At 38.6% G+C, this 25512-nt stretch overlaps 2 protein-coding genes across 6 annotated transcripts in view; one reads left to right on the forward strand and one right to left on the reverse strand.

Annotated features, from left to right (window-relative positions):
• myripb (myosin VIIA and Rab interacting protein b) overlaps nucleotides 1-5956 on the reverse strand; it is a 91555-nt gene extending 85599 nt beyond the window's left edge. For 2 of the 5 annotated variants that reach the window (XM_077624067.1, XM_077624066.1), the window contains exons 1-2: nucleotides 5437-5741; nucleotides 5260-5329 (exon numbers count right to left, since the gene is read on the reverse strand). The gene's annotated coding sequence lies outside the window, so the exon portion shown is untranslated. Of the gene's footprint in view, nucleotides 1-5259; nucleotides 5330-5436; nucleotides 5742-5782; nucleotides 5801-5832 lie in introns of those variants that run through there. The other 3 variants (XM_077624063.1, XM_077624064.1, XM_077624065.1) reach the window with 3 other exon arrangements.
• A 7919-nt stretch (nucleotides 5957-13875) lies between these two features.
• LOC144092113 (uncharacterized) lies at nucleotides 13876-25312 on the forward strand. Its single transcript, XM_077624897.1, has 10 exons — nucleotides 13876-13897; nucleotides 14993-15108; nucleotides 15270-15428; nucleotides 15741-15836; nucleotides 18198-18281; nucleotides 21547-21594; nucleotides 23400-23510; nucleotides 24796-24912; nucleotides 25094-25186; nucleotides 25259-25312. The coding sequence occupies exons 1-10, from the start codon at nucleotides 13876-13878 to the stop codon at nucleotides 25310-25312; spliced, it is 900 nt and encodes a 299-aa protein (XP_077481023.1).
• The last annotated feature ends 200 nt before the right edge of the window (nucleotides 25313-25512 follow it).

Raw genomic sequence — 25512 nt, forward strand, 5'->3', positions numbered from 1 at the left:
ACTTGCACACACACAAATGCCCCAGGAAAATTGATTTGATTTCAAATGCAATACAATACAACTAAATGTAATACAAAAATCAAGTTCGGATTATTAAAAAAAAAAAGTGATCTTTTTGCCAGATCACTCATTCCTATACTCTCAAGGCTGTGATCTTCCAAACAATAACACTAGACTATTATTTTGGATTGGATTTTTCATTTGTTACCATCGATGTTTTTTAGCATTGCTACTTTAATAGCTAGTCATCACTCATGGATACTGTTATCAATCCCCAAGTGAAGTACTGGATACACAGCAGCCACCAAGAGTAATGAGAGGACCAAGCAGTCCAGCAAAGTACAGTCACCATGACAACATGAAAAGATCATTCAAGCTGAAAGAAGGGATAGAAAGTCTGACAACTTATTCAAATCAGGGTGAAGATTGTGGACAACAGGTTTGAGAAACATGTTTTTTCCATATATATTGTAAATTCTGTGCAGAATGAGGGAACCATGTCACAATAAAATGTGGGGTTGGGGCGGAGTGGCATTAGTGCTCATTTTTGTATTTAAAAGTGCATATAATCAAACATCCATCTCCATCACTGACATTGTTATTAATGTTTGGCTAATGCATTTTATTCCATACAGTATACTATACACATTAAGCACACAATTCAGAATGCCGCTGTTTAAAGTTTTGACTACATGAAAAACTAGTGCAAAAACACTCACATAAGACAAATGTTTTGGAATGTGAATAAATCCCATCAGTGTGGTTGAAAAGGGATTCTAACAAAATACCAGTGGCTAGCCAGGAAAAGATTGAATTATGTTAGAGTTTTCATTTTGTAAGGTTTCAGATGTCTTCCAGAATCTGGAGGTTGTTTTAACATTAAGCAAAACTGGCTTCTGAAAGGATCAAGTACTGGAATGGAATTCTCTCTCCAATTGTAAAACACTCAACAAGCTTGATGCATGATTCCACGGTTCCCTAACCCGGCCAGCACAAATGTATATACTTTTAGATCATACTTACAGAACTAACACACATACCTGAGGGACAGCTAAAATGAGGTCATGCAGAGGCCAAAAAGGAGGTGAAGTTGTTAATGGGTTTAACTAATGGAGAATTCACACAAAAACACAACCTTAAGCCAAAGAACACCAAGCATGACAAAATAGCAGGTGCAGCCAAGCATTAAATGAACTGCTTGTTTTGAGCGTCTAAGTTGGGTCAGCTGGCAAACGTAACAGGGCGGCAGCGCAAAAGGACGACTTGATACTTTCAGTAAAATGATGTTTTGGCAGAAGGGCGAAATGACTCAGTTATTTGAGAAACAGGAATTGTCCCACTTTGGCAATTTAGAAATGAGACGCCTAATTGATTTTGAAATGTATTCAACAATAGCATAGCCAAGATAGATTAAAGTGCATGATTAATCATTTCTCACGCCAATTGTGCCACCTTTCGTGAAATATTATGACACTTATGGGAAATGTAAAATATAAATTGGACAAACCCTTTGTAATATCACCCATAACTTTAACCGGTGTACATTCTCCTCAATCTTCTGACTTTTATTTGTAATCTGGGTGGTGCATAAAACATCAAAATACTCACATTTCTCCCTTTATGACCAGATCATGTCAACTGCAACTGGATTTTAGGTAATAACCATTGGTAAACCAACCATAACTACAGCAATTTGTGAATGAGCTATTGTTGTAATAAAAAGTTAAAATATGATCAAGCAGATATTGAATTTCGAAAGTTTAACTTAGATTGTTTTAAATATTCTCATTTTCTGTGTGGCTTTTCAAACCATTTTCCATAGCAGCAACTGTCCACCACGCATTGCCCAAAAGTGACGCACAATCCTAAACTTTACAGACCGGTATGTTATTCAACTCATTGCAACCATGACATGATACCCACCTTAGAGTCATTCACCGGCTTGAATAATTCTTTAAATTCTTAAATTCCAGGTTCTTTAACTCCCTTCTCAACCATCTCGGGAGGAATACTTTCAAACACACATTGGTGGCAGCGAGATCCCTCAAGTCACCTCCCAAATATTAATCAGCTGCAAATACACCTTGGCCTACGCTATCCTCTTGCTATTACACACTGTTGCCGAGGAATACAAATTTGACTCAAATAAACTACAATTTCAGGTCACTGCACTCTTTCGGCCGCAGTCACAATGCAAACAAAATCTACTCAATGTTTGACAAGAATAAGAAGGCATCCTATATCTCAATTGAAAATATCAGATTCCACATTATTTGACTTGTTCATTCATTCATCTTCCATTCCGCGTGTCCTCGCAAGGATTGCAGGGGTTGCCAGAGCCTATCCCAGCTGACATCGAGCAAAGGGCAGACCACCCTCTAGACTGGTCGCTAGTCAGGCGTAGAGCACACTGAGAGACAAGTGACCATACGCACTCTGAATCATACCGCCACGAGCGGGAATTGAGCCTGCGCCTGCCCGCATCCAAGTCAGGCGAATCAACCTCTACACCAGAGGTGGTCAACTCCGGTCCTTGAGTGCCGCTATCCAGTCTGTTTTCCATATCTCCCACCACAAACACACGAATCAAATAATCGGGATCGGTATCAAGCTTCTGGACAGCTTGCTGAGGAGTTTATCATTTGATTCAGGTGTAGTAGAGAAGGGAGATATGGAAAACAGACCGGATAGCGGCTCTCGAGGACCGGAGTTGGCCACCCCTTCTCTACACTATCAGGCAGCCTGGCTGGTCATAACTTTGTTAAAAAACATCATTCGATACTCAAAAAAAGACAATAAAATCAATGGGTCACTTCAAATGTAGTTTGACCTGTTATTAGGTCTATTTTACCAATATTGTATCCACACTCCAGTACAGTAGGTGGCAATAATGCACCTTGAACATCAGATATATATATATATATATATATATATATATATATATATATATATATATATATATATATATATATATATATATATATATATATATATAAATAAATATATATATATATATATATATATATATATAGTACAATATGTCACAGCATTTATTCCGCTCATTCAGATATAGACAGGATGTCTGCAGCTTCTCCAGATATAAAAAAAGATCAAGTGTAAAAACAAGTATTGGACGAAGGACGTTTGCTTTCTTTGCCTAAAGACTTCCATGTAGTCCGATATTATTTGCCCCTGAAAAAGCATCAAAAGAGTTAATTATGTACTGTAGCCTCCCTTTCCTCTACTGATAGAGGAAGCCACACAAAGTTACAATTACAAACATTCACATGCAGATTCGGACAAGACTATTAATATCAAACGAAGTGTGTTAGGCAAATTATGGCCCTTATTATGGGAATTGTAAATGGACATCATTACGGGAATTTTTACATTACAAATCACAGACACGCAAGGGATTAGGATGTCACACATCCTCCATCATTATTACAAATCACCAGAGGTCCCCAAGTAATATTAATCCCATGCAAATAGGTATTTGGATCAGTGTGGCGAGGCTAACAAATTCGGTTTGATAGCATTTGCATTTAGCAGCATAAAAATGAAGGTTGCTTACCAGAAATCTAACAATACTTGAAAATCTGTTAGTACAATCAACTGAGGAGGGTTCATTTACCACACTAATTTAAGATTATATCTTATCTTTGCACGTGCCTACAGTAGACACATTCAACTAAGAAAAACTGGCACTGTACTAAACTCACTGTTGAATGAGATGCATCAAGTACTTTTGATGCATTAGAGGTCTCGACGACCACACCTACTAAAGTGCAAAAGGGGCATGAATGTCCAGAAATCGCACATCCAGCAGCCCTCATAACTGACGTCGAAAGTTTTAACATGGAGCGTCAATGAAAATAACTCCTTCGAAGCCAGCCTGCGGTGGCCATATTCCACCGACTGCAGCATTTTAAATCTTGGTACACGTTCATTGATTCCATTCATTTACCCTTGACTTTTTAGTGTCAGGTCTAACTTTATGACCTCATAGATCAAAGACAGAGCACTAATTATTTGTATTTACATTTATTTGGAATCATTCACGTAATTCCCTAACCGCAAACTAAACTGAAATCAGTGCTGTGTCCGTAGGATTTGCCTTGATAGTTAACGAAAATTCCTCAGTTTATATTTTCAGCACATTATTGATTAAAAAACAAACACTTTAAAAACTCCTTTGTTTCCCCTTCTTCCTCATCTTTTGCCTCACTATGACTCAGAAAGACATTTGATGAAAGTCACTACCACTCACCATATTTACTCGCATATAAGTCACCCTGCGTATAAGCCGCACCTTTAAAATTGCCTTAAGATCGTTGAATTTTACAATTTCTCGCGTATAAGCCGCCCTTTGATTCACAATTTTGGCCTCCATATTCATGGTTTTAATAAGGAGTACAAATGTGTTATTTTGAAGGAAAACTCTTAAGAAAAATCATCACGTAGTATTTCTGAGATACTGTATGAATCAAAAGCACATTATTCGGGTCAATATCATAAGGAATTAATTCATCCAGTAATGGTTGGTTTCTTACTGCAAAACAGAAAATAACCAACAAATAGTAAATGTTACTTTGCCGATATCTACTGGTGAAAAAGAGTATAGCAAGTCTTGTGCGCATATAACTCATACCCTTGATTCAGTCATCATTTTTGTAGTTACAAATACGGCTTATAAGCGATAAAAAACTGTTTACATCAAAAGTGTTGCTGTGAAAAATAAATCAAATGTTATTTTTATTATTATTCCCACCAAGGACGTTATGCCACATGCTTCTGTTACTTTCTTTCTCTTTATTCTTGGTCTAGTCAGCGTGTCTGTCGAAAGGATTAAACAAACACCGATTTCCACAAAACTTGATGAATGGCGGCATGAGTCAAGAAAGAATGTAATCAGGTTTGGTGGTCATTAGCAAAAGCACCAGCCGAACTTAATTTACACTCATAACAACAGACAAATCTGCTTAATGGAATGCATAACAAAGAATTCACTTATTAAAAACACTTGTTTTGTGAAATGAGACAATTCACAACATGCTTTCTTTTCCCCCCACTTGATAATGTTAAGTGATGTTATCAGATTTAGGAAATTGTAGTTAACATTTTGTTTAATACACACTGCATACTGTTTGTGCTTTGAAAAAGCAATGCAAAACAAATAGATGCTTGCTGATCTTATAGCATATTGTATTGTTACTATCAAGTAGTGTCAAGATTATTGTCAACAGGTAAACATCTTACCACAACTGTGTGCCTTGTTCACCTAAAACCTCCACAAACACGCCGTGCACCGGATTTTCAGCTTGCATTCCTGAGGGATGAAGGTTTATTCTTCCGAAACAAAACATGACTTTGTTTCTCATAAATGCCCGATCTCAATTTAGAAGGCAATTTAAAAAAATCTATCATATTACTCACTTTAAAATCCCCTTCTCTTCCCTTGCATCTCGACTACATCAACCACCACGCCATACGCATTCAAATACAATTTCATCACTCCCCCTCGCTAAATGTCGCATTATTATCTTACTTTTCAAAAAGCAAATTCATGCATTTGATGCACATTATCGTTAGCAACAAGAGCGTGAAACATCGGCGTGATTATAGCACATGGAGAAGAAGAAAAATGTGCTCGATAGACCCTCAAACAAACAAAAAGTAAAATCATCAGCAGCTGATATCAGCTGGAAATCTACATGCAAAGCTGCAAATAATGACAATCGGAGTTTCCGTTTCCGTCATGCTAAGCGACACAATAACACACCTATATACTATATGCTTCCATAGCACGATGACTTGTTGTGGATCACTTACACGGGATCAGCCGGTACCGGTGGACCACCAGTCTCAGTCCCCGTTTCTTCTTCCCGGCCACTGTTAACTTCTACTATACACCTGTGTGCCCCCTCCTCTAAAATAAATAATGCCCAATCTTCCCCTCTTCGCCTTAATGATCCACCCCTCCTTCCCTCCCTATTTACTCCCCCAGCGAGGCAGACGCTTGCAGATCTGAATGGGTGATCACGAGGTTTGTATTACGCAGAGGAAAGGGGGAGGCAGGGGAGGTGAGGTGAGAGTGGGGGCTGGCACACAAACTGTTTACCGGTTCGATGAGTGGTTGATCGCGATAAACGGGTTCAAAAGCACGATGGCGATTGGTCAGGAAGGGGGCTGATGTCAGGGATGTTGGCACCTGTCCTCCAAAATGTGGCCACTGGGGTAGGAGGGGGGGAAGGATGCTCCATTCAGAAGACAGCATCAGTGCCAATGGGGAAAACATCTCAATTGATCCGACACAGATGTGTTATTTTTACATAATCTAAATATGGATATTAATCCCAGGGTAAATGGGGAGATATGATGACTATCAATGGGATCAAGTTGCATGGATAAATCTTTGCCATCAAGTCTGATGCAAGTATTTTGTTATGGGAAAATCATGTTGAAGGGCAGCCTGGCAGCGGAGTGGTTAGCGCGTCGGTCTCACAGTGGGGGACCTGGGTTCGAATCCAGGTCGGTCCTCCTGTGTGGAGTTTGCATGTTCTCCCTAGGCCTGTGTGGGTTTTCTCCGGGGACTCCGGTTTCTTCCCACATTTCAAAGACATGCATGGTAGGCTGATTGAACACTCTAAATTGCACCTAGGTATGAGTGTGAGCGTGAATGGTTGTTTGTCTCCTTGCGCGATTGGCTGGCCTCTGGCCCAAAGTCAGCTGGGGTAGGCTCCAGCACCCCCCGCGACCCTAGTGAGGATAAATCGGTTCAGAAAATGAGATGAGAGATGAGAAAATCATGTTGAAACCGCCTTGTGGGCGGGCTCGATTCCTGCTGGTGGAGGTATGATTGTGAGTGCAGATGGTCGTTTATCGCTGTGTGCCCTACAGCTGACTGGCGACCAGTCTAGAGTGTAGTCTGCCTTTCGCCCGAAGTAAACTTGGTTAGGCTGCAGCAACCCCCGAAACCCTTTCGAGGATGCGTGGTATGGAAAATGAATGAATGAAAAAAATCATGTTGAATTAAAGCAAAACCTAGAATAAAGTAGAATGTGGCCTAAAAATTACAGTCATCCAGAAATGTATTTTTGTCAGGTCTTCATTAAATAAATATTACGTATTTATTGATTACGCCACAACATTTCTCAAGTCAAGTATTTTTGTCAGGTCTTCATTAAATAAATATTATGTATTTATTGATTACGCCGCAACATTTCTCAAGTCAAGTCCTGAGTCATCTGTTAAGTCATGTCATTATGTTACAATAAATCCAAAAACTAAAGTCCATTCCAAATCAGTTTCTTGGTCAGTTTTTCCACTAGAAAATACTAAAGATATTTAAATGATTGCTTGGGAAGCACACACTGTATAGGAAAAAAAGGCATTTTAATCCTTTTGCTGTCATAAATTAATGTATATGCTGTTGTAATGGTTATGTTAATGTCCTTAATGTTATGGTAGGGGAGTTTGTGTGTAAATTTAAAAAAAAACACAACTCAAACCACCAGTCAGAATTTGTCTTGGAAAAAATAACTCATACTGGATACTATGGCTTTCTGTATACACAATTTAAACACATGGTTCACATTAATTTGCAACAACACTAAGCACATATCCCGCTGGCAACAGTTTGGTCAAACTAAAAGAAAATCAAAAGGGACAAGACACATTTAAATTTGGTCAATATCCACATAGCCAACTGTCTTGTATCACTTTCAAACACAGACGAAGGAACAAGGCCAATTGTGTATCATTAATCCTCTTGGTCACAAGCACATTTCTGCAAACTTACAGCAACTTTTGCTCACAAATAGATTGTGTTGTAAATCTTATTAAGGACTTTATGCTCTGCTGCTGAGTCACTTAGAATATTAAACTGTATTTGACCCTATAGGGGACGCATCATCTGAGGTAAAGAACCCAAGCCGTGATCAATCTTACTTCTATTTATGTGGGTAATATTCAAATTAACGCCCAGTTTTGCCTGCTGGAAAGAAGATATATATACTAGCATATATCTACTATACTGCTGATGTGTTTGAATCGTGACCGGACGTTTCGTCGAAAGACTTTTGGTCCCCGGACGTTTGGTCGAACGGACGTTTGGTCGAACGGACGTTTGGTCGCCGGTTCGCTCGCTGTCAAATTATGACAGAGCGTTTACTGTTGATATTAGATATTTAGATATTAAACTCACTCTCTCTCGCTCATGGTTGGAATTTTGAGAGCTGGTTTCAACAGTAACAACCCGGCGACCAAACGTCCGGTCGACCAAACGTCCGGTCGACCAAACGTCCGGTCGACCAAACGTCCGGTCGACCAAACGTCCGGTCGACCAAACGTCCGGTCGACCAAACGTCCGGTCGACCAAACGTCCGGTCGACCAAACGTCCGGTCGACCAAACGTCCGGTCGACCAAACGTCCGGTCGACCAAACGTCCGTTCGACCAAACGTCCGTTCGACCAAACGTCCGGTCGACCAAACGTCCGTTCGACCAAACGTCCGTTCGACCAAACGTCCGTTCGACCAAACGTCCGTTCGACCAAACGTCCGGTTGACCAAACGTCCGTTCGACCAAACGTCCGTTCGACCAAACGTCCGTTCGACCAAACGTCCGTTCGACCAAACGTCCGTTCGACCAAACGTCCGTTCGACCAAACGTCCGGTCGACCAAACGTCCGTTCGACCAAACGTCCGTTCGACCAAACGTCCGGTCGACCAAACGTCCGTTCGACCAAACGTCCGTTCGACCAAACGTCCGTTCGACCAAACGTCCGTTCGACCAAACGTCCGTTCGACCAAACGTCCGTTCGACCAAACGTCCGGGGACCAAACGTCTTTCGACGAAACGTCCGAGTACCGTTTGAACGCATCCTGAGACTGTTCTTTCTTGTCTCCGTTTATCTTCAAATCCCCCAGAATAGAAAATGAGTGCATGGCGTTGTAGGTACAAGGTTAAGATACAACGTTAACAGCTTACACTCAATTTTTTTTCCTAAACATTGGACCACTACCCTTATGTATGTACCTTATTGTAACTCAGTGGCTATAGACATTCAATTCATTGGACCTGGAACAACTAGCAGTAATTGCTTACCTTTCAATGCCGTTGGGAGCAGTTTATGTTCAATCCTTCATGACTGGGAGGGTCTTTTAATGAACAGCAACCCAAGCTTGTTCTTCATAATGACTGACTGGAAGTATTGTTTCAGCACCATCTAATGCTGTTAATGGCAGCCAATAAGTTAATGTTGGCCCCAAAGGTAATCCTCAGAGAGCCAAGATTTTTTTAATGGTTCTAAAATGTTTGCGATCCACCGTCCTAATGACTACATTTGCAGGCACTTCAGTCTTGTGTAAGAGGAAGTTCTCCTTCATCTGTGACATTCATAAAACCACTCACTGTAGTAATCCAACTCTGTATTGATGTATATGCAGCAGTTGGTGATAGTGGTGATGTCCCTTTTCTCTCATGGGAGGCTGGGAAAAAGGTTTTTAGAGGCTGAATGTCTTTCTCTGAAGACTGAAAGTGAAATTCTTTGCTCCATCAAAGTACATTTTATCTCTCGTTAGGATATAATTAAGAAATCAGATTTTTGCCTTCTCCTGTCTTTTGCTGCTCTTCAATGTCATTCAGTTATCTGATTAAATTTTTGATTAGTTCAGTCAGTAAAACATGATAACATGATGTGTGCTGTTAATTTGAGTCTTCTAATAGTGTATTTTTACAGCCTCTTATCTTCATTCATTCATTTTCTGAACCGCTTTATCCTCACTAGGATCGCAGGGGGTGCTGGAATCTGTCCCAGGTGACTTCAGGCCAGATATTTTAGGACACCACGAACAACCATGGGCACTCACACCCAAGGGGCAATTTAGAGTGTCCAATCAGCCTACCATGCATGTTTTGGGAATGTGGGAGGAAACCGGAGTACCCGGAGAAAACCCACGCAGGCCCCGGGAGAACATCCGTGACCGGGCGTTTTGTCGAAAGACGTTTTGTCGAAAGACGTTTGGTCGACCGGACGTTTGGTCGACCGGACGTTTGGTCGACCGGACGTTTGGTCGACCGGACGTTTGGTCGACCGGACGTTTGGTCGACCGGACGTTTGGTCGACCGGACGTTTGGTCGACCGGACATTTGGTCGACCGGACGTTTGGTCGACCGGACGTTTGGTCGAGCGGTCGTTTGGTCGAGAGTTTACTGTTGATATTTTGATATTAGATATTTAGATATTAAACTCTCTCTCTCATGATTATAATTTTGAGAGCTGGTTTAAACAGTAACAACCCGGCGACCAAACGTCCGTTCGACCAAACGTCCGTTCGACCAAACGTCCGTTCGACCGAACGTCCGTTCGACCGAACGTCCGTTCGACCGAACGTCCGTTCGACCGAACGTCCGTTCGACCGAACGTCCGTTCGACCGAACGTCCGTTCGACCGAACGTCCGTTCGACCGAACGTCCGTTCGACCGAACGTCCGTTCGACCAAACGTCCGTTCGACCAAACGTCCGTTCGACCAAACGTCCGTTCGACCAAACGTCCGGTCGACCAAACGTCCGGGGACCAAACGTCTTTCGACGAAACGTCCAAGTACCCGCAAACTCCACACAGGTGGACTGACCTCGATTTGCACCCAGGACCCCAGAGCTATGGACGTATTAAGGCTGGCCTCATATCTTCAATATTGTCAAAAAAGGAAGACAGAAAAAAGAACTGTGTCTATTTGTTGCTTCCAAGTTGACTTGAGTGGCCATTACAGTGTGGGAAACAGTGCACAAAATAATTTGCCATGAGTCATCATGATCTTCTCTGCAACTATTCATAGGGAGGGTAGAATATTCAACTATTTGCTTCTTTATAATAGAACTGAATTCAACCATTTTAGGGCTGGCTAGGACTATTTTTGGCATAGTGTAACTGATCAGAAGCTGTCAGGCAAACTGCCTGCCATCTCAAGCAGACACATCTTTTGTTTTGTGATTGTTTGTTTTGATTGGTAGTTTGTTTCTTTGCCAGTTAGCCACAGGTCACAACTAGAAGTTAGCTGCTTGCCAACACTTATGTGAAACACAATTACAGTGTTGGGGAATTGAGAAGAATTATACAAATGTGATGAGGAGCTTTGGATTTATTTTCAAACCTCTTATCTCAATGGGTGGACTTGCGGGGAAAAATGAGGGTTTGCTATGCAAGAGTTTACTGCTATGTCAGCCAAAAAAAACGACTTGAGGTCCTATATTTTGTGCAGTATAATACATGATTCATAACAATCATATTTCATGTGAAAATGTGTAACAATCAAATTCCTAGAAATCACTGGCATCCTTAAAGACTGGTGGTTGTGCCAATTTAACTTTTCATTTCATTTGATTAAAAAAGTGCTCAATTTTGGAAGAAATCAGAGGTCAACCCACATCTAAATATATCACATAAATACATAGCTTTTGCACAATAGGATTTTTACTGTACAATTCCTTTCTGGATTGTGTTAGAAGCGAAAAGCTCCCACTCAGCCAGAAATCCCAGCCTGACTCACCTCCTACTAATTGTTTTTCTTCCAATGAGGAAAACCAACAGCATATTGTGTGGTTACTCTCCATTCAGGCTATATTAGTCATACAAACTCCTAACACTGGTATTGTCCGTACTTTCTGAGTCGTAAACAGTGAGTAAATCTGTCTACTTCTCTTTCGCAACAGTTTAAAAGTGCAAATGTGTGTGTTCAAGGATTTACAACACTCACATTTTATGTTAACTGATCTTTACAGCAGCCTGCAAAACAAATTGGGCAATCCAAATACAATGAATCTGATGCTAAGACCTGAAACCACTCTAATAAATAAAAAGACACAACCCAAGAGAGCATGTTGGGAATCCAAATGTTTTAAAGGCATTAAAAAGAGAATGATTCAGCGCACCTGAGTGTGGAATAATCCTCATGTACTGCCACCACAGGAAGCGAGACCTCACCCGTTTTCATCCGCACGCATCTTCCTGCTCTCCCAGCCTTCAGCGGCACTGTTTGAATACAACTGCTTGCTGCCATGGTAACCGAATCTGAGAGACGATGGGATATCAATGAGAGATAGGGAGAGGCCATGACACGCTACATGTGTGACGCTTGCTTGTGACGTCATTCTCAGAAAGACAAATTGGCTTTAATTAGAAGATTATTGCTTAAATCACTGCTTCATTAACCTTTTCGGGCCTGCATGTCAATGGTTGACTTACACATCCGCAAGACTATTAATAGTCAAGACTGAAGCTCCCGTTTTTTTTAATCCCTCTCAAAATGAATTAAATTTCAAACAAGTGAAAATATATTCCAGTCAATAAGTAACACTTTTTTCCCAAATTTTGGCTGAGCCCAAAAAATATACTATTCTTTATTGCAGGGGTCTCCAAACCTTTGAAACCCTCTAAAGGTCCTATTTGGAGACCCCTGTTTTATAGTCTATCGCACATGTGTCAAAGTGGCGGCCCGGGGGCCAAATCTGGCCCACCGCATCATTTTGTGTGGCCCGGGAAAGTAAATCATGAGTGTTGACTTTCTGTTTTAGGATCAAATTAAAATGAAGAATATAGATGTATATTAAATTTCCTGATTTTCCCCCTTTTAAGTCAATAATTGTAATTTTTTAATCAATTTTTTCCGTGTTTTAGTTCAAAAATCATTTTGTAAAATCTAAAAATATATAGAAAAAGCTAAAATAAACATTGTTTTAGATCTATAAAAAACTGAATATTCAGGGATTTTAATCCAGTTCTTTTAATCCATTTATTTAAAAAAAATCTAAATATTATATCTAAAATGGTCCGGCCCACGTGAAATCAAGTTGACGTTAAAGCGCACCGCGAACCAACCCGAGTCTGACACCCTTGGTTTATCGTCTCATCACAGTAGTTGTAATTTTCCAGCCGCTTTAAAATGTGAAACGTGGAACCCAGACAGCGCAATTCCAAAAGTGTTTCACTTTCTTATATCAAGTTGTAATACCACAGCTTATGACCCACTTCCGGCCTTTCACAGCATATGATTGCTTTGCCTATCCTATTTTAAACCATTCTGTGCTATTGAGAACCCCCCTCCAGTCATTTCACTTCAAATCAAATTGAATTTTCACGAAAAGGACATGCTTTGCTGCAGCAGTGTTTGTCACTTGATGATATAAGGCACATGTGTCAAAGTGGCGGCCCAGGGGCCAAATCTGGCCCGCCGCATGATTTTGTGTGGCCCGGGAAAGTAAATCATGAGTGCCGACTTTCTGTTTTAGGATCAAATTAAAATGAAGAATATAGATGTATATTAAATTTCCTGATTTTCCCCCTTTTAAATCAATAATTGTAATTTTTAATCATTTTTTTCCGTGTTTTTAGTTCAAAAACCATTTTGTAAAATCTAAAAATATATAAAAACAGCTAAAATAAACATTGTTTTAGATCTATAAAAAAACTGAATATTCAGGCCTTATAATCCAGTTGTTTTAATCCATTCATAAAAAAATATATAAATATTATATCTAAAATGGTCCGGCCCACATGAAATCGAGTTGACGTTAGCGCGGCCCGCGAACCAACCCGAGTCTGACACCCCTGATATAAGACATGGATATTTAGTGTTATTTAAGGTAATTTTAAGTGTTTAAACAACCATTATTTCAATGACAAGCAATCATGCTGCTGCACTCTTTAACGTGAATGCATTTGACTTCCCTTTCAACCCAAACATATAATTACATATCTGATGGCATGGAGCAAGGTGCTTTAAACCATATCATTATTTGCATTACAATGTAAGAGCTCTAACTGTAATTGCCATGCAAACTACTTGAAAAAATGTATTTTTTTTAATCTTCTGAATGGGGGCTTATGAACCAGAAGGTATTTTATACCTGTTACGTATTCGAAAAATTAATATATTTCTATATATTTAATGTATTTTCTTTTTATTCAATGGTAGAATGACATCTATGTGATATTCATACTATACATACCTTTAAAGTACTAGTAGTTATTTTGCTTTATAAAGTAGACATCTGTGTTCCCCAGTTAGTGTGGCTACTCATTCATTCATTCCTTATCTGACCTGCTAAACAGTCACAAGGATTGCAGGGGTGCAGGAGCCTATCCCAGTCGACAACGGGCAGGGTTCACGCTGAATTGGCTAAAGTAACTTTGCTAATGCTTAAGTGTAACGATAAAGTACAATAAAGTATCAAGAATCAACAATTATGAACAAAACTAGTCAGTCAAGATATTTGTAATAAAAAGTTTCTGAAATGTATTTTTAATAACAAGGGGACAGCACATATTAATGAACACATATATATATATATATATATATATATATATATATATGTATGTATATATATATAGGTAAATATATATATGTGTGTATGTATATATATATATATGTATGTATATATGTATGTATATATATATATATGTATGTATATATATGTATGTATATATATGTATGTATATATGTGTATGTATATATATATGTATATATACACATATATACATATACATATATATATACATACATACACACACACATACACACATACATTTATAAATATATATATACATACATACATACACACATACACATACATATACACACATACACACGTATACACACGTAGTATAAACATATATACATATACATATATGTATGTATGTAGTAAATATGTACGATTGTAGCCGAGGGCTAATGAATAAATAATACTAAATAAAATTAAATCATTTATTATAAAATGACCGGAACCAAAACCCATTTAAAAATGACCAAATTCATTACTCAATTCCCCTCTTAGTCATTCACTACATTAGAAATGACCAGGCATAAAACATTTGCAAATGTCCCTAAAGTGAGGAAAAGGTCTGTCTGGAATTAATAATTTGTAATGAAGAACATATTTAAACTAATTCAAAACATCCATTATTTTTTGAGTCATGTCTCTTATGAGCCAGCTGCCTGTCTCCTAAATCATTGCCAAACAGCTGTGTTGCGTCTACCCAAACTTAACAAACACATACAGGACGCATCATTGTGTCCCACTTGGCCTGTCATCTCATCTTTGGTCAGAGTAGGCAAGTTTTGACGTCAGACAATGCAAACCACAAAGCATCATCCAGCTAAATGAAAGCCACTCATTGGTGAATAACATGGGGAAACAGAAGGGGATTTTCATGACTTTAGGTGCTTCAGTGAATATTTCTGATAAGACATTTCACTGGCTTGTCTTAGGATGGACTCACTGTTAACGCAAACCCCGTCGCTTTGATTTCAACATATCAAACAAACACAGGCTACACGGCTGAAATAATCCGCTTAGTGAAATCACAGAGTATCTTTCCTCCTGAGTGCCTTCTGGCTCAACTGCCAAGAACAACCGATGCTCGCAAGGTCATTTTTCTCTTTCGCTTCTTGACTTGACATTGAGAATTGGGAGAATAGTTCTCACACAACTTTTAGGTCCTTTTGGGAAAATGTGGGGGTTGTTAAATACCACATCTTTCACTCATATGTTTGGAAACTGTAGTAAAGTGTATGAGTGTCTAAACCTAGGGAGGAAAGAAAACCTATTGCATCCCAAAAGTAGCATGTGTTTCCGATACCAGCAGGAATGAATTCCTCTATGACTAAGTGCTGAAGGCTTGAAGACATTAGGCTCCTCTCCCACCGAGTCACTCCTTCCACTGTGTAAAACACCTTTAGACAAGCTACCTATTCATGCACTGCCGACCCGGGTGCAGGAGATGCATTCTTTCTGGCTGGCAACATTATAAAAACAAGAAAAATCTCGCACATAAGGTGAGGTAAATGCTTCCTTATTGTAACCAGTTTAACGCTTTATGGTTATGGGGCTTCCTGCTGCAAACTCATTCACATAAGTTTAAGGAATGAAAATGAACCAGGTTTTTTTCAATTGTTTAGCCAGGGGTGCCAAAACTTTTTGCTTTTGGAACATTTTCAGCCAGTCGTCCATTTGTTCAAGGGAAAATGTGTTTTGGGTTTTTTTGGTTCATTTTACAAAGACAAGGACTACAGATTGTGGCTCAGTGAAGTCCAATCTATTCTCAGTAAATTACACACTGAGGTGACGGTGAGACTTTAATACAAATCTGCTGTCAGTTGTCTTTTGCCATGTCAAGTTTTTTTTGAACTAGCAGGATCCGTTTTATTCTTAAGAAAAATATTTTTTTTAAACTACACTTTACATAAGTGCCTATTTTATAAAAATGGTCAAATCTTGACAATGGATGAAATATGAAAGAAACAGTTTTGACTAATGTTTATTTCACACAGTGGTGTGCCGTCAGGGCCTTCAAGGCCTTCTCTGCTGGCCTAAGAACTATCTGAATCACAGACTGATGTTAATTATATTTTGCCCATGAATACTTAATAAATAATTCCAAATTGTCTGTTAGCTTCCTTTCATTGCTTTTCCCCCTGGCTGCACTGCTTCCAGATGTGTGCTTTCATATTGAAGCATTTAACAATTCACATTTCAGCCATTATTTGTTGCCAGGGTCAGAAATCTGCCTCAAGGCCTTCACATTCAGTTCTGCAGGCTCTGCTGCATTAAACAAGCGTCGATAAGACTTTTGCTTTAACCAATCAGAATTTGATTTGGTGACACCAAGGCCTTCTCGCAGGCGTAGGGATACGTCAACGCTTTCACCAACTGATTGGCTAGTGATAGAGTGGACTAGCCAGAGCTACCAAACTGTATCTGGAGCGAGCTGCACAAGCAAATATATAGTTGTGTTGATTTAATAGCGGTTTTGTCAACCCGCAATGGCTGTAGGTAGGAGGAGAAGAAATTGATTTGTTTGCAGATTTACTGTCAAAGCCATTTTCAAGACGGACTTTCAAAAACGTTTGCCAGAAATATGACAGGATAGGCTCGACTTTAAGCATTAGCTTCGATGGAGATAGAAAAGGAGGAGGAAAGAAAGGAGGATGGATATTGTGTACAGGTAAAAATGATTTTTGGTGAGTAGAATATGGCTATTTTCCTAAATAATATTTCAATTGTATGAGGTTATTATTGATTATTTTTAATTTTTTTTTTGTGTTGCAAGCTGGTTTTATAGTCATAAAATAGTTTTTGAGGGTTGGATTGTTTCGCTGAAGGCGTCGCTAGGAAATTCACGGACCGCCACTGATTTCACACCATTATTTTTTTCTACCCATATGGCTAAATTTGTACGTAAAGTAGTAACATAAGCAGTAGGTAAACTGTGGAGAAAAAAATGGTTGTATTAAAGAAAAACAGACTAGTTTTGGATTCCATGGCCAAAAAGGACTTAAAACAGCTCTCAGAACAAAAGCAAAATTTTCACATTGTTGTCAGTGTCTCAAATTTATTTCATATTTACATTATTTTCGAGATTTGCAAAGATTTTTAGGTAGATTGGAGAAAAAATGGTTGTATTAAAGAAAAGCAGACTAGTTTTGGATTCCATGGCCAAAAACACTTAAAACAGCTATCAGAACGAAAGCAAAATGTTCACATTGTTGCTCAATGTCTCGAATTTATTTCATATTTACATTATTTTCTAGATTTGCAAACATTTTTCGAGATCTCACCAATCTGCAAAGCATCATTTACAACTCAAGTCGTATGACACTGAATTATAATAATACAAATTTTAAAAGCAAGAAAACTTTTTGGGCTCCTATTTGTGAAATTTAGGGTTAGAGAAGCCTAAATTCTTTGTAAAAATATTATAGGTTGTCTGGTATGCTTAAAAATGACCCATAGACCAAAAAAATGAAATTCTTAAAACACAAGTTCCCTTCCCTTGTACGCAGTTTGTTGTTTTGGGCATCATTCCCACTTGATAGCCAAAGTGGAAAATACTATTTCAACTCATCTTTTGGTCGGATGAGGTCGGTAAGGGTGACGGTGGTCATCGTGGGTCTGCTATAGACGATGTCTTACATGTTTATGCACAACCGCAAGCTATTGGCTGCAGGCATGGAGCGCCTGGCTTGCGGTGAGCTGCATGTCTGTACGAAGCTGGCATGGACGCATGTTTCCTCGCATCTGGTCCTCATTAGAGGAGCCGAGAGTATAAATGAGAGGAGCTGACAGAGGCTGGGAACACTCGACTTCCAGACTGGATCATGGGCTTTACTGTGTGGCTGTGTTTGCTCTGCCTGCAGGCGAGCCTGCTGTGTCATGCGCTTGACTGCTCTGGAGGAAGCCTGGCCGATCTGCGCGCCAAAGCACAGACGGCCGAGGAGCAGGTAGGACTCTTCTTCTAATAGATGATGTCCAGTTGGGAGAACTGTCAAGATCTTTCATCATCAAAGTGTACTTGAAGCTAAATTCAAGAAACACTTCTGTCGAAAAAAATCTAATAATTCACTGCACGCTTGACTGATGCATATCGAAATTATGGTCTGAATTTAACTTTCTTAAAACAAGGGGCACAGCCAAGGAAGTTATTCCAATGAAAATGAAGTTTAAAATGCTAAATCGACATAATACAAAATATATTAAATCATGTGATCTGAAATAGGTCATTTAGAATCATCTTAATTCCCTTTTTTATTGGATTCAGAGCAAAGGTTAGTAACTGTTGTATATTGATATATTCTAAATATTAAGGTGATAAAAGATATTGGAATGGTTGACTCTTGTATTACTGCACACAACTACTTAATACTTAATGTGTTACGATAAAAATATTAAATACATGGAGTATGTCATTGCGCCCCAGCGGCTCGAGTGGTTAGCGCGTCGGCCTCACAGCTCTGGGGACCTGGGTTCAAATCCAGGTCGGTCAAGTTAAAAGAGCCAATATCTTAAACTGTGAGAGTCAAAGAGCCACACCTTACATCAGCAGCATAAAGAAAAAACAATCTGCCAAATTATTTCGTAAATAAAATGTATTATTGTTTTTAATGGGCCCTGTGAATTGAGAGAATGAAAATAAGAGAAACATGAAGCAAGGCAAAGAGCCATAGTATATACAAAATACAGTAAGAAGCAAAGTGCCGCATTTATTTTGTCTGGGAGCCGCATGCGGCTCGAGAGCCACGTGTTGGCCGCCCCTGGTTCAGGGTAAAGTAAAACAATACATGTCAATGATTGCAGCGCGTCGGCCTCACAATGGGAGTCCTGGGTTCAAATCCAGGTCGGTCCACCTATACTCCAGTTTCCTCCCACATTCCAAAAACATGCATAGTAGGCTGATTGGACACTAAATTAGCCCTAGGTATGAGCGTCTCCACGTTCCCTGCGATTGGCTGGTCAGGGTGTCCCCTGCCTCTGGCCCAAAGTCAGCTAGGATAGGCTCCAGCACCCCCCCAAGACCCTGGTGAGGATAAAGCGGTTCAGAAATTGAATGAATGTCATTTCTAAAGGAAATAACTCATGGAATGTTTAAGATTCAAAATTTATTTTAAAAAAGATGAACAAATCCGTGGTTTAAAATTTGAAGGAGACTTTTTTTGGGTAGTCAGTTTCATCCAAAACATCAATTGTGCAACCCATATATTGCGTGCCAGATACTCTAAGATGCAGTATCACCTCATAAATGCTCTTCAATTTCAAGGAATGCATCCAGACACAATTCAAAATCCTGCAGAAAAAAATTCCGATTGACCATGCATCTTACTTCTCACTATTCATGTTGTTTTTTTGTTATGTTTTGAACTGTGTCTCTCTGGAAAGAGGCAGCTCTGTGTCTGTATGTGTATGACAGCAGCGGTCAAATGTGCTTCAAGATTGCAGTAGACAAAATAACCCTGAACAGCAATGACATATAATTAGATTGCCTGACTGCAACAGCATCTCATTGTAATGGTTTTTGCAGCCATAATACCCAAAACACCCAAAATAAATCCAGTGTGGAACAAAAATCCTTCTGTGCTCCTTTGTTTTTGTTTCATGTGGCCGCAGGCTGTTTGACTTCAAACGTGTGGTTAAGCGTTTTTCTGCGGAAAATCGAAATGTTTTGTCCATAATAATCTTCCTCATCTGGACTATGGATTATACAGAATAGAATAGTTTCCCCCACGGAATTTTCATTGGGGAAAAACTTTGTTCTATCTAGGGAAGTTTGTGAAACATAGCGTGCACTTTTCTGCTTATTATATTAGCAGTTACAGCTTTGAATATTGCAGTACTAATGCACTTGCTCCAGGCAGAATAACATAAGGTATGACGTAACGTCAATTTAAATCGGCTCCCTCAAAAGTCATTGGGATGTAAAATGCAATGAAACTGAAAAAGGCGTTTTTGCGCTCTGACTCATAATGCACGTAGCAGAATGCGACATGGTGGATTTGAGCCTGCTAAAAGGATGAAGAAATGGTCATATGGGGAAAAGATGCATACTTAACTCATGTGTCTGTGCCAAATATCCACATGGAGAAAAAGTGATAAGAAATGGATACAATCAGTGCCGCTTTAACGTCAACTTGATTTCACATGGGCCGGACCATTTTAGATATAATATTTAAAAAATATATATATAAATGGATTAAAAGAACTGGATTAAAATGCCTGAAAATTCAGTTTTTATAGATCTAAAACAATGTTTATTTTTGGCTTTTTTAAATATATTTTTTGATTTTACAAAATGATTTTTGAACTAAAAACACAGAAAAAATGGATTAAAAAAAATTACAATTATTGATTTAAAAGGGGGAAAATCAGGATCAAAAGTCCTGAATATTCCGTTTTTTATAGATCTAAAAAAATGGTTTATTTGAGCTTTTTTTCTTAGTAAGGGAAAATCTCTTTTAATCATTATGTTCCATATTAAAGTGGAAAATAGAAAATATTTTTTTGGTATTTTTAGATTTTACTAAATGATTTTTGAACTAAAAACAGAAAAAAATGATTAAAAAATAACAGTTATTGATTTAAAAGGGGGACAATAAGGAAATATAATATACATTTATATCTATCATTTTAATTTGATCCTAAAACAGAAAGTCGGCACTCATGATTTACTTTCTCGGGCCACACAAAATGATGCGGCGGGCCAGATTTGGCCCCCGGGCCGCCACTTTGACACCTGTGCTCTAAACTAAACGCAACACTAAAAAAATACCATCTTGACGAATATGCTCCAATAAATTTCCATTGTTGAGGTGGTATTATGACACTTTTGTGAGGGTTTTTTTTCTAGCCACCTCAAAATGGTTATAATTAACATCATTACATATATATTAAAAGTAATGTCCACATACCAAGTTGTAATTCTAATTTTATAAGTTATATAAAATGTTGTGTAATATTACATACCATAAGCTCATTGTAACCCTCCCAGTCAAAATGCATTGGACAGCCAACACTGTCAATGGCAGCCAAAAGGTTAAATGAGTGCCCTACCAAGGGTTAATATTGAAAAGTCAAGCAATTATGTCATTTTATTGTGAAATGAAGTTCACTTTTTATATTATTCTGTGAAAATGATTATGTAATTATTGTTACATAATATTACTATATTAAATTATCATTTACCATGTCATATTGAATTTCTCATTCTATTCTCAGACAGGTGATCAGAGCCTGCAGCAACTGATGCCTGTTCATGAAAAACAGGTATGTCCATTTTTTAGAAGCATCTGATTGCACACAAGTAGTGCTCTAAGGAAAAGCCCTATTTTGTGAGGAAGGCAGCAGCTGTGAAAGAAGGAAAATGAAATTAAGTGCAGCCTGGTTGCTGATTTTAATCTGCCATGTACTATGAAATTCAAAATAGCTCCATCGTTTTTTTTATTCGAGGCTATTGAGATCAGATCAGTGATACATGTTGCAGTGTAATAAAGTCATAGCCGTGTGACCATGGAAACATGGAGGAGCCCAGATGAGCAATCTGGCTTCATGGCTCTTTAGGAACACAGAATGACATGATGCATGTGTTAGTGCCAAATATCCACATGGAGAAAAAGTGATATGAAATGGATACAATCAATGCAAGGGTGTCAGACTCGGTTTGGTTCGCGGGCCGCTTTAACGTCAACTTGATTTCACGTGGGCCGGACCATTTTAGATATAATATTTAGAATTTTTTTCATAAATTGATTAAAATAACTGGATTAAAAGCCCTGAATATTTAGTTTTTTATAGATCTAAAACAATGTTTATTTTTGCTTTTTTTATATTTTTATATTTTACAAAATGATTTTTGAACTAAAAACACAGAAAAAAATGATTAAAAAATTACAATTATTGATTTAAAAGGGGGAAAATCAGGAAATTTAATATTCATCTAAACTCTTCATTTTAATTTGATCCTAAAACAGAAAGTCGGCACGCATGATTTACTTTCCCGGGCCACACAAAATGATGCGGCGGGCCAGATTTGGCCCCCGGGCCGCCACTTTGACAGAGGTGGTCTAGAGCACAGGTGTCAAAGGGGCGGCCCAGGGGCCAAATCTGGCCCGCTGCATCATTTTGTGCGGCCCGAGAAAGTAAATCATGAGTGCTGACTTTCTGTTTTAGGATCAAATTCAAATGATTATAGATAACATTTCCTGATTTTCCCCTTTTTAAAATCAATCATTGCAATATTTTCAATCCAATTTTATTTCTTTTGTGTTTTTAGTTCAAAGCGCTTTTTGTAAGATCTAAAAATAAACATATAGATATTTTCCGTTTTCCACTTTAATATTGAACTTAATTAAAAATTATATTTTGTTTCCATTTGAAATGAAAAACATGATTAACAGAAATTTTCCATTACTAAAAAAATAAAAATCTCAAATAAACATTGCTTTATATCTATAAAAACTGACTATTTAGGGCTTTTGATCCAATTCTTTTAATCCAATTAAAAAAAAAAAATCTAAATATTATATCTAAAATGATCCGGCCCACATGAAATGGAGTTGAAGTAATCACATTAGTCCTGCTAATAAGCAAATGGCCAGTGTTTTATTTGTATTTGATCTCAGGTTAGAGGCAGTGAAGTGATATCAAAAGAAGAAATATACTATGGTTATTCAGCTCTAAAAAATGAATTAAAGATAGGCAAGAACTTGCAGTTTTAGTATAAGAGACTCGCCGCAAAGTCTAAATCGGAAAGCTGTTTCCTTCATGCTGACAGCCCATTAGTTATGGCACACAGGCAGGATCGATAAATTGTCCTTGTTTATGTTCAGATCAATGAGAAATGCAGGAAAGCATGTTTATGACCATTTGACTGCATGCATAGTGTCAGGTCTGTTAATAAAACCAAGGAATGCAAATTCTGATTTAAATTGGGTTGTCATTCCGGGTAGTAAAACTGCGGGAAAGATTACTTTGTGTATATCTGCACCCCTGCAAAAAAACCTGCCCATGTCTCACACACACAATCATTTTGGTTCTTAATGGCGATAATGACTGACTCTTTTCTCTTAAAGGTTCCACTCAGGCATAAAAGACAGTTGGAGAGGAGGGGCCACGCCCACTTAGGTCACACTAACCTTCCTGGAGCAATCTCTGTCAAGGGCTTTCCCAACAGTTTCATCCAGGTAAATCATAAATTACAGAAATGGTTTGGAAACTGTGTTTTTGTCTAATGGGCTCTTTGCACAAAATGCCTTGACATCATATCTGCTAGATATCTGGGATTTTAGTTTCCTCCCATCACACCCATTCATATGCTCAAATTTGACTTTCTTAAAGATTTTTGCCACCCTTGTAAAGGGTAAACAGCTAGGAAAATGAATGAATATAATGACATTGTTTTAAATGTAACAAAAAAATCCCTGCATCAAATTCACACTCATCTTTTTGTGTATTTCTTAATAAATCCGACACGGCTGCCTGTTTACATTCCATGTCAGTCAAACTTTGGCACAAATTCTAAACACATATTTTTAAAACACTTAAGAGGCGTGTGCGGTCGATTGGTCGCCATCTTTTGGTCGCCGGTCTTTTGGTCGCCGGTCTTTTGGTCGCCGGTCTTTTGGTCGCCCGGACCGCAACAACGGGCGACCAAAAGACCGGCGACCAAAAGACCGACGACCAAAAGACCGGCGACAAAACAAGGTAAAACAACACGGTCTACGCATCAATAAAAGCCAACAATGGCCATGAGCAGTTTCACTGAGCCGACATGTGAGTGTATAAGAGTTTGTATGTACATGCGTTGTCCCTTTAAGAAGCTATGTCAGGGTCTTAACAAGTTCTCCAACAAAAAACAATAAAAGTCTGGGAAATTTGGAGCTTTTCTTTAGCCTAATAATGAATAGGGCATTAAGTATGACTAAATAGTAATTTGCAGTTTGTATTTAGGGAATTTGAGCAACGATTTAAATGGTAATTATCAATAACCTTCCGGGCGACCAAAAGACCGGCGACCAATCGACCGTGTACCCATAAGAGGACTGTAGATATGTTCTTGTTAATCACTAGAAATGCTCTTCCATAGTTACTGAGAACGTGACTTTTTTTATGTTTCACAACTCAACTACTGTTTGTAACATTACAACAACCACACAAATTCTACCACTAATTTGGATTTTTAACGTACTCTATTGACAATTTACATAGAGTACAAGTACACAATTTGGAAGAATAAAATATTTATACTTTACGGTACAAGTATGGCAGCGGATACGTATATTTTTTCAAATCTAACCGGATGAGATTTTTCGAAGACGATATACGACTTTAATGGACAAGTCCTGTAAACACAATACTAGTATTAATGGCATTTTTAGAGAGGAAAAGATGGAATAGCTTCTGGCAAGTGCGGGAGTTTTCGTCCAAAAATCCCATTGTTATGTCAACACCCCCCAAATCTCCCCCCAGGCTGACAGATCCAGACGACACTTGGCTCAAGCAGCAAATAAGAAGAAGAACAAACGGAAATCTCGCGTTGGTTCCTTTTCCCTCCTTAGCAACGATAAGAAATCCAACCCCCTACAGGTAAGTCTCCATGACAACCCCCAAGCAGACAAACAGCTGGGGCTAAAAGCCTGTTGTGAAGGCTGGATCAATGTCCAAAAAGCACTGATCGCACGCAGGCCTTCTGAAATGGATTGAAATTTCAGACCAATCATTGCAAGAGAATGGTAAAAAAAAATAATAAGAATAATTTCTCCTCCAGGTGATCCGAGCAAGGAGACAGGTTGAGAATGAGAAAAAACAACCTGAAAAGGATTTCCTTCTCTTTGCGCGTCCTGGGGGTTCTAGTGGCATTGTGAGTCATTTTCTAATGTAATTTTTTGCCTGCATAAAACACCCTATCTGATAGTGTGTATTTTCTGTCCAGGGAAATGTTGTCACAAGAGCGGAAGTCACATGGGAAGTGAAACCAAGAGCATAAAGCAATGTCATTATGATTATTGTTATCTTAACCAGCACAGGAAAAGATGTGCCCAGGTATTAGAAGGAAAACAAATAGACAAATACACGATTGTTGATGATTGTTTAGTCTATTATTTTTGTTTGATCTGTATAATAGTCCATGAATTAGCATTTCTTTGCTAAGGTTCAAATATGTATATGCCTGCATGCTATGAAACA

This window comes from Stigmatopora argus, chromosome 17, assembly GCF_051989625.1.
Source record: "Stigmatopora argus isolate UIUO_Sarg chromosome 17, RoL_Sarg_1.0, whole genome shotgun sequence".
NCBI classification, from domain to species: Eukaryota; Metazoa; Chordata; class Actinopteri; order Syngnathiformes; family Syngnathidae; genus Stigmatopora; species Stigmatopora argus.

Excerpts from the sequence above, each read along its gene's own strand:
- LOC144092113 (XM_077624897.1), top strand. The coding sequence starts at position 13,876 with ATGGGGGCTTATGAACCAGAAG. Across the intron at positions 13,898-14,992 it reads GGGGGCTTATGAACCAGAAG|CTGCCTGTCTCCTAAATCAT; the intron begins GTATTTTATACC and ends CTTATGAGCCAG. Across the intron at positions 24,913-25,093 it reads AGAAATCCAACCCCCTACAG|GTGATCCGAGCAAGGAGACA; the intron begins GTAAGTCTCCAT and ends TTTCTCCTCCAG.